At 49.9% G+C, this 9,458-nt stretch overlaps 1 protein-coding gene across 1 annotated transcript; it reads left to right on the top strand.

Annotated features, from left to right (window-relative positions):
- Positions 1 to 1,251: 1,251 nt before the first annotated feature.
- Positions 1,252 to 8,235, top strand: FATE1 (fetal and adult testis expressed 1). Its single transcript, XM_032757774.2, has 5 exons — positions 1,252 to 1,518; positions 2,565 to 2,692; positions 6,432 to 6,538; positions 6,942 to 7,020; positions 7,668 to 8,235. The coding sequence occupies exons 1-5, from the start codon at positions 1,413 to 1,415 to the stop codon at positions 7,797 to 7,799; spliced, it is 552 nt and encodes a 183-aa protein (XP_032613665.1). The 5' UTR covers positions 1,252 to 1,412; the 3' UTR covers positions 7,800 to 8,235.
- The last annotated feature ends 1,223 nt before the right edge of the window (positions 8,236 to 9,458 follow it).

Here is a 9,458-nt window from a genome sequence, read left to right as displayed (position 1 = left end):
AGCGCTGGACAGGTAAGGTGGGGGCAGGGGGCAGGCAGCCTCAGACCATGCCGCCCTCTTTCAGCTACTCCTGGCCCCTTCCTTTCCACTCTCTCTCCTCCCTCCCTTCCTTCCTTCCTCCCTCCCTTCCTTCCCTTCCTCCCTTCCTCTTTTCCTTCTTCCTTCCTCCTCTTCCTCCCACCTGGCCCAGGGGCTCTGGGGGAAGAAGAGGCTATTTGTAAAAGGCACTTTATATAAACCTGTCCTGATTCCTTTTACAAATAGCCTCTTATTCCTCCAGGGGCTCTGGGGTTGTTTCCTAGAATGAAGGGTTCACCGTAGTTAGCTGTAGCAATCAGGGTTTTCCAGAGAAACAGAATGGATAGGATGTATATATGTATGTATGTATGTACATATCTGCATATGCACAAGTATATAGAAATTTATTTTAAGAAATTGGCTTATGCGATTGTGGGGCTGACAAGTCTGAAATGTGCAAGGCAGCCCGGCAGGCTGGCAACTCAAGGAAGAGTTGACATTGCAGTCCTGGGGTAGAAACCTCAGTCTTTGCTCTTCAGGCCTCTCAGCTGATTGTGTGAGGCCAACTCACATCATCGAGGATGGGTCTCTACTTTACTTCAAGTCCACTGGTTGTAGATGCCAACCACAGCTACAAAATGCCTCCACAGCAACACCTAGACTAGTGTTTGATGGAGTCACTGGGGACTGGAACCTGGCCAGGTGACACATAAACCTGACCGTCACAGTGGTCTAATCAGTAGAGAAGCTGAGGGAGAATTGGGACTTAGAAGGTGCAGGGCCTGAGGTCCCTGGGGGTTCTAGTGGCTGCAGTCAGGTCCCACCTCTCTTACCCTTCTCTCCCTTTGTTCTCATGGCTCCTGCCTAGGCTGACCTACTTCAGGAAAAGGCTACCTCCCGTGTCTGGGGACTCTGGATGGGGGAGGTAGGATACACTCTCCAGAGAATCCCTTCTGAAGGTGTGGTATGGCCTGGATTGCTAGGACCTAACTCTGTTGTGGCCACTGCTGGCTCTCGGACCCTGTGCCAATCCCTGTTTCTTCATAGAAATGATGGAGGGTGGACCCCACCCTTCTCCCCATGGGCTAAATATGGAAATTCATGAGCCAGAGCAGTTCTCACAGGCAAAGGCACGGAATTGTATCTCTTCTCCTAAGTTGCTTACAGAGTAGCAGAGGAGAAGGCCACGGACCTAGCCAGCAAGATACAATAGAAACAGAAAGTGCGGTGTCCAAGGCCTCAGCATAGAGAGGGAATCTCACTCCACCCCCAGGTCTGACTATATCTTCCTTGAGCTCCTGTTTCCGGAAGAGGTGATTTTCTGAGTGTGACTCCTCTGTTCCTGGCGCCCTGTGCATCCTTAGCCATAGCTTACAAGAGAACAGCTGGTTGCGATGGCAGGAGGCCCTCCCAACGCCAAGGTGGAGATGGAAATATCCCTGACAGAAGAACTGAATCATGGACGCCAAGGGCAAAACCAAGAGCACCTGGTGATAGCAGGTGAGGATCCCCTAAAATACCCCTAGGCTACAGCCAACTGTGTAGATACGTGTCTACACCTGTGCATGTGTGTGCTGGAAAAGGTGCATGTGTGCATGGAAGTGTTTGCACATCTGTGTGTTGGGCGGGCTTCGAGGATTTGTGGGTTGATGGTAAGGGAGATAGGGGAAAAGGGATAGATGATGTGAGCATTTTGCCCTGGGAGGGAGGAAGATGGGAACGACATGTGTAGTCCCTCTGTCTTCCCCTTGTCCAAGCCACCACAGTGTCTGTTGCAAAATACTCAGGGGGCTCAAATTATGAGACCAGAGATGAATTCTCTCTCCCAATCCTCTAATTCATTTTCCTGCCATTTGGAGGAAAATCCAAATTCCATCATCTATGAGATTGTATCAGCCTCCTCAAAACATTTCATGCTATGATATAGACAGAAAATACCATTTCTATAGCACACAAAGAGATCCAGATCACATTGCATTTATGTTTGTTCTTACAATGCTCCAAGCCTGCTTCTTCCCCAAAGACCTTGCATTTGCTGTTTCCTCTGCCTGGAATGCTCTTTCCCTCAATTTCCCAGGGCTGGGTCCTTTTTTTCCTTCAGGTCCCCACCTCAATTGTTGTCTCCTACTTTTCTAGGAGGAGCCCTTTCCTTCCACTATGTTACCCTGTTTTGATCATTTATGGAGCCTGCATCTCTCTGTCTGCATTTGCAAAGATAGATTACTTTCTGTTTTACACTTGTCATTCCCCCTTATACACAAACAGATGGTCAGTTCCTTGATAGCTGGGATCTTGTTCTTGGTTATTGCTCTCTAGGTTACTGGAGAGTAACCTAGTCTCGAGCTCAGCCCTCAGGAAATTCTTGTTTAACTTTTGAACAGATGAACAAACTGAGACCTGGGATCAGCTGATGGACAGTGGTTAATGGGTGCTGAGTGATTCCCAAGAAAGCTGAAGACTCTGTCTTCCTTTTGGTGTGTTTTGTGCCCAAGAAACCCTGGTACAACTTCTATGGGTGCTCCTGGGGCCTCTGTTCTTCTCTCTAGAAATGATGGAGCATGGATCTCGGTCCCGGGGTGCCTCCCAGAAGAGGCAGAAGTTGGAACAAAAAGCTGCTGGCTCTGCTTCAGCCAAACGAGTTTGGAATATGACTGCCACCCGACCCAAGAAAATGGTACTGTATGGGGTCCTCAGCACATGGTGGCCAGGTTGGGGTTGGGAGTACTGGTTGTAGGGGCTCTAGCCTGACCAGGTCAGGCAGGGCTAGACGTTGACTTGTGAGGAGGAAGAAGCTCCTGTGTTCCAAGCTGGCAAATGAGGACAGGAAGGTCCAATTAAAGGTCAGAGTCATCCTTTCCTACGCTGGGGGTTCAACCTTGGGAGTTCAGAATGCCTGAAACAAATATTGCATGAGGAGTACCTAAATACTTTACTCTGTAAATCTATTGTGTGAAATAATGCTTTCCTGTATTTAAAATTATGTCTGTGGTGTGTGTGTGTGTGTGCGCGTGTATACACACAATAAGTCAGGTGAGGCTCCTATGCTTTCTGGCTGTTAAGAAATGCAGTCAAGTGGCCTGGCATGGTGGCTCATGCCTGTAATCTCAGCACTCTGAGAGGACGAGGTGGACGGACCACTTGAGGCCAGGAGTTCGAGAACAGTCTGGCCCGCATGGTGAAACCCCGTCTCTACTAAAAATACAAAAATTAGCTGGGCATGGTGGCACATGCCTGTAATCCCAGCTACTCAGGAGGCTGAAGCATGAGAATCGCTTGAACCTAGCAGGCAGAGGTTGCAGTGAGCTGAGATCATGCCACTGCACTCCAGCCTGGGCAACAGAGTGAGACTCTGTCAAGAAAGAAAGAAAGAAAGAAAGAAAGAAAGAGAGAGAGAAAGGAAGGAAGGAAGGAAGGAAGGAAGGAAGGAAGGAAGGAAGGAAGGAAGGAAGGGAGGAAGGAAGGAAGGAGAAAAGAAAGGAAAAGGAAAGAAAGAAAGGAAGAAAGAAAGAAAGAAGAAAGAAAGAGAAAGAAGAAAGAAATCCAGTCAAGTGAATCTGACCATTTTGTAGCCAATCCTTTTAAGCTACATTCAATATGGGTGAAGGAATGTTCTAGAACAAATAGTGGCTATACTGTTGCAAATGATATTGGGAAAACACAGTCATTTTGGAGGGGGAGGGAAACCTGACTATTCTACAGAATTAAGTGAGTCCCACAGTTCTGTATCCAATCATTTTAGCTAGCTACATTCACTGTGGGTAAGGGAAGGTTTTAGAAAAATTGTTGTTATGCTGTTGCAAAGGCTGCTGGGAAAAGGCAACAAGATTGGAGAGGGAGGGAGGCCTGACTGCTCCAGGAAATCATGTGAGTCCCACAGTTCTGTAGCCCATTCTTTAAGCTACATTCATTGTGGGTGTTGAATGTTCTAGAAAAATGCTGGCCACATTGTTGCAAAGGATACTGAGCCATTTTGGAGAGGAGGTAGACCTGACTGTTTTAAGGAATCACGAATCCCATCATTCTGTAGCCAATGCTTCTCACCACATTCAGATGGATGAGGGAAAATTTTAGAGACTAGGGGAGATACGATCTCTGGTTTAATTAAAGTTGACTATGAGGGCTAGAGGTAGACTGTTTGAAAATATAGACATTATATTGAATTTATAAGTTAAATTTAGAAATTTAGAATTAGGAAATCTAATTTACTACTTGTATTTATTCATTCATTCATTCATTCCTTTATTTTTGAATAAAACAGTTAATGGAACTGCCTCTAGGAGAACCATAATATGCAAGGGTGAGAAAAGTTAATAATGCTATCCTGCTGACTTGGAAAAAAGTAGTGTGCCTTTAAAATTACATGGAAATTAAAATAACATTTTTTGAAATGATTAACAGAGAGAAGTTGGGACTTGGTATGTTAACAACAAACTATGTTATCTGAAACAAACAAACAAATTCCAGCCATCAGCCATCCATCCTTATTTTTTGCCTTCAAATCTCTCAAAAATTTTTTTTGTCCTTCTGGTTCCAATTTATAGGAAAATCAAGCAGTGATCTGAAAACTTTTCTAAGAGACATCATTGATCAAATTACAGTCATGGAGTCTCCCTAATACCCATTATCTTTTTAATGCAATTTTTGAAGTATCTTAAGGAAATAAAATATTGTGACCGTGAACTACGGTTCATAAAAAAGTTGCACCAATATCTGTGTGCTCCTCTTGAGAAAGATTAGTTATGTATTACTGCAACAAACAGAGTGCAGTGGCAAAGTTCCTATGAAAATCCGTTACACAGAAATTGATCCACCTTCAGTTTGATGTTGTTACTTCAGAACAGAAGAGGGCTGCAGATATTTCTCAGGTGACAGGTGAGCCTTGGTTGTCTATTTTTTTGTAAGAATGAGGCAAATAGAAGAGCTAACCCAGTACTCCGCGCGCCTCAGTCAGGCCTCTCAAATGACAGGCTCTACTTCAGCAGGGTGAGTGGGTAAGGAACTGGCTGTCATGTGCGGCACCCTGAACCCTGCCAGAATGAAGACGGTTTTATTTTGTGTCACTTTCACCCCAGCTTTCTTATTCATTTGGTTCAGGTTTTGGCTTGGCGGTAAGTGCCTGGCTGCCAGCCAGGAGTGAGAAGTGTGGATGACTGCTTCATACATAGATCATTAGTTAAACGCCCTGTTTTCCTCCCTCCCCTCCTTTCTTGTGATATGCCACCATTGTCCTTGCAGGTCTAAGTCCTCTCTGGATGCTGCTGGTGAGTCTCTCTGGATGCTTGTCAGCTGGGTCCCATCTGCTTCCCATCCACACTGAGGCCTAGTTCCTCCATGGACACTTCCTGGATTCCAGAATTTTATTGAATTCTTTCATTAGCTGATGCCTCTTGTGCTGTCTTCTTTCTTATGGGTTTATACTGTTTTACTGTCTTCACTGGCACTTAGTGGAGCCTTAACAGGAAGGAGTGTTAAATATGAGGGACATCACAGTGTAATGGCTAAGAGTATAACCTCTGGACTGAAATGTCCTGGGTTCAAATTACTGCTCTGCTACTTACTAGCTGTGTGACTTGCACAAGTTAATTAACCTCTCTGTGTTTCAGTTTCCCCTACTTTCAAAATGGGATGATAATGATACCATTTCACAGGGTTGTGATGAGGAATCAATCACTTAGTATTGGTAAGGGCTTAGAGGATGGCATGGTCCCTGGCATGTGGTGTGTGTTAAATAAGCAGCTTGTGAAATATTTCATCTTGAACTGGAAACCTAGAACTATGATTTGAGCCCAGGCAGGTCTGGCACCCAAAGCCACACTCTGTTCCTCTATCCCCCACTGACTCTTCAAAGGCATCAGATAGCCCTGGCCCAAGGGCTCTGGGCCAGAGATGTACATGCTAGGGAGTTGTTGGCAGATGGATAAAAATGAAAGCCACAGGGATGGCTGGCTGGGCTTATCCAGAGGAGTTGGTGGTTTCCCAGTAGCCAGGGTTCTAGCCTTAGCCCTGACATTTACCATGCATCCTCGGAAAGTAAAGGCATCTCGCCTGGCCTCAATGGCCTGGGCTGCCAATCAAGGTTTTACGTTCTCCTTCAGTAGGTTGCTCAGCCTCTCAGCTAATACCTGCATGTGAAAGTTCTTGCAGAGGACAGGGACCCCTGTTACTGCTCTTCTTTTGCCACAGCCTGCCTGGAGGACCAAGAGCTCCTGAGGAGCATGGTGCGGGTGGGGTGGTGGCCAGCAGCCTGTGTGGGCTTCCTAAGCTTTCCTAGTGGCCTGAAGCTGCCAGCCCTTGATTCCAGAGACCAGGCACCATGTGACTCCCCATGGGGTGCACCATTGGTTCTGGGCAAACTGGAGAAGCCACTCATGTGGGGTTGGGCAGGCTACTTTACTGATCATTCCTTTCTTCAGGGGTCCCAGCTGCCAAAGCCCAGAATGCTGAGAGAATCAGGCCATGGGGATGCCCATCTCCAGGAGTACGCTGGCAATTTCCAAGGCATACGTTTCCATTTTGATCGGTAAGAGCTGAGGGTCTGTGGGCCCTGGCTGCTCAGACAGGGCCCAGAGTGGGGCAGAGGGGCTAGTGAGCAGCCTGGCCAGGATGAGGGCCTGGAATGCCTCCCTGTCAGAGACCATGAGTACCCTGGCTCCCTGCCCATTTGGGGCATCCCAGTGCTCTGCGGCCTAGCCGAGTTGGGCTGGACTGGGCTGGGCCAGGCTGGCTCAGGCTAGCTCAGGCTGACTCCCAGCCCTCAAGGCCCTAGGCCCTCTTTACCATGGAAGAGGACTGGAGGCTGATAGAGTCACTGTCCAACAAGATCCCGACCTTACCTGCTTCACCTCACTGCCTTCTTGTGCTCCCTGCCAGGTCCTGCCAGGGACCACCAGCAGCTTTGACCGTCTGTCTTTTTTCTCTCCCAGCAACCCAGGGACAGATGCAGTGGCGCAGACTAGCCTGGAAGAGCTCAATGTACTGGAGATGGAAGTCATGAGAAGACAGGTGAGGAGGGACCCAATTGGTGGGTGCAAGCAGAATCACAGTGCCTTGGAGTAGGCAGGGCTCAACAGCTGGGGGCCTGTAGCCCCTTACAGTCATCTTTCCCTTTAGCGCTAGAGGTGGGGCAGATTCCCTTCCTCTTCCTCCTCATCCCCATGGCTCTGACACCCCGCGTAGATGTCCAATCTCAAACCTACTGCTGTCCCTGAGATGCTGGTAGGGAACAGGGGCAGATGAAAGGTGGAGGAAGAGGGAACATACAAGGATAAGGGTTCTATGTCCAGAGAGAGAGTGGTACCTAAGGGTCTGAGAGAGGGGTCGCCTTTGTTCAAACCAAACCCAGACCTTCTTTGGAGGAGACCCTTCCTTCCTTGGCTCCCCGGCGCAGCTGGAATGGGCTGGTCTCTTCCAGAGAAGGGAAGTGAACATCAAGGGAGAAGGCAAAAGTGGGGCCTGCAGACGTAGCAGCCAGGTCTTTGGTCCCGCGGACCTGGCCCAGCCCCCTGCTTCTCACTAGGGGCGCTCCCCGCTCCACCGCCAAAGGGCAATCAAGCCCCTTCTTGCTCTAACTTTATGCTTTTCCCGCGGCTGTGCTGTGGGCTTCTGGAGAAGAGCCTCACTCAGCAGCCCTGCCTTTGACTCCTCTGCAGCTGTATGCGGTCAACCGGCGTCTGCGCGCCCTGGAGGAGCAGGGCGCCACCTGGCGCCAGAGGGAGACCCTGATCATCGCCGTGCTGGTGTCGGCCAGCATTGCCAGCATGTGGCTGTGGATGAACCAGTGATCGCCCCAGCGCGGCCTCCGTATTGGAGCCCTCCCTGCTTCCCCTTCTTTCTTTCCTCTTTCCCCAGGCCGCCATTGCCCATGCCCCTTTCATCTGCCAGCAGCCCTCAGGCAGCGTCAGGGTCATTTTCAACTCTGGTTAGGCCTCCTACCTGGGGAGGCCAGGTCACTGCATTGGGAGGTCCTGGCTGCTGCGAAGGTGGAGGAGGACTGCGTGGGCTGAGATGCCACCCTTTGAAGGGTGAAGAGCATGGCGGCATCTGGGCCCCACAGTAACACCTAGTGGCAACCTTGCCTTCCTGACCTCAGCGGCCCTTCTGTTCCATCCTCTGTGGGCAGGGGTGTGGCTTTGTTTTCCTCCCTTGTTTGCTTCCACCTCGTGCACAGCGCTCTGCACAGACAGCATGCTCAATAAAAGTTCAGCCATAGCAGCAAAACCCTGTGGCTGAGGTTCCTGTGTCCAACACTCATTTGGGGCAACAGTGGGGGTGGGGTGCACTGGGAAACAACAGCTCCTCTTCACAAAGACCTTGTGGCTGGGACTGAGCCTCTGCCATTGCCCCAGGGGCCCTGGTTCCCTCCTCCCTTTCACCTCCCCCGCCTCACTGTCCCCAGCCCCAGCTTTGCAAAGTTCTTCCTGTTGGGCTCACGCAAACCAGTGCTTGTGGGGGTGTGGTTCTGGGAGCATGTCGGCGCTGTGTTGCAGGGATGCAATCAGAGGAAATCTCCTGAAAGGGACCAGAAACCTCATTTACGCAAGAGGAAACTGAATTCCAGAGAGAGGAAACATGCCCCTGGGTCATCCAGTGAGACAGGGCCTGGATGTGAGTTCTCTGGCGTGAGTTATCCTGAGTCCTAAGCTAGGGCTTGGCCTGCCTCCTGCAGACAAGACTCACTGGAGATGACGTCCTGCCTCAGTTCTGGAGGCCGAACAGGAGCTACACATATCCCTCACCCTACCCACCACACACTCTGGGTCCACAGCCCATGAAGCACACCTCAGATGGGGTGAATAGCTGGGTTGTCCAGTGGGGCTGAGCCTGAGAGGTGGAGAATGTTGCCTGCCATGTGGGGGCCTGACTGCAGTGCAGATGTGTCTGGCTGCAGGAGGCCTGCGGAAGAGCTGCAACCCCCTTCCCTGGGACCAAGGGCTCAACACACGTCTCTGACCCAGAACTTTCTCATTGGCTTTAGTTGCTAAGTGCACCTTCCCTAATCCCCCAAATCTGTCAAGGATTCTCCATCTATAAAGATTGGGAAGTGTGTTAGTCACTAGGTATGAAATGAACGTATGTGTCTGCGTATGTGAGAGAGAGAGACAGAGAAGAGACAGGGAGAGGATGGTGGGCGAGGAGAGAAGAAAGGATGGAGGAAGGGAGAGGCAGAGAGAGAGATACAGTCAGAGATACAGAGCGGCAGAGGGAGGGAAGTTAGAGTAGAGAGAGAGAGAGAGAAGCTTGGGTCCCAGAGTCTGCTCTGCCCCTGCTCCACCTCTTTCTCTCTGGTCCTCAGTGGGCTCCTACACAATGAGGGGGTTCTTCCACGCCTGACACTCTAGGGCTTGCAATACTTCTAAGATGAGGATGCAGGGCCTCCTGTCGGCCCTGTGAGACACGAGGCACATGGCCCCTGGAGCCTGGGTCCCGCTCAAAGCAGAGAA

The sequence above is a fragment of the Hylobates moloch genome, unplaced genomic scaffold (genome assembly GCF_009828535.3).
Source record: "Hylobates moloch isolate HMO894 unplaced genomic scaffold, HMol_V3 SCAFFOLD_7, whole genome shotgun sequence".
In the NCBI taxonomy this organism is placed as follows: domain Eukaryota; kingdom Metazoa; phylum Chordata; class Mammalia; order Primates; family Hylobatidae; genus Hylobates; species Hylobates moloch.
Note: the sequence above shows the minus strand (reverse complement) of the source record. Positions and strands in the feature narration are given on the sequence as shown.

Excerpts from the sequence above, each read along its gene's own strand:
- FATE1 (XM_032757774.2), top strand. The coding sequence starts at position 1,413 with ATGGCAGGAGGCCCTCCCAACGCCAAGGTGGAGATGGAAATATCCCTG. Across the intron at positions 2,693-6,431 it reads CCACCCGACCCAAGAAAATG|GGGTCCCAGCTGCCAAAGCC; the intron begins GTACTGTATGGG and ends TCCTTTCTTCAG. Across the intron at positions 7,021-7,667 it reads TGGAAGTCATGAGAAGACAG|CTGTATGCGGTCAACCGGCG; the intron begins GTGAGGAGGGAC and ends ACTCCTCTGCAG.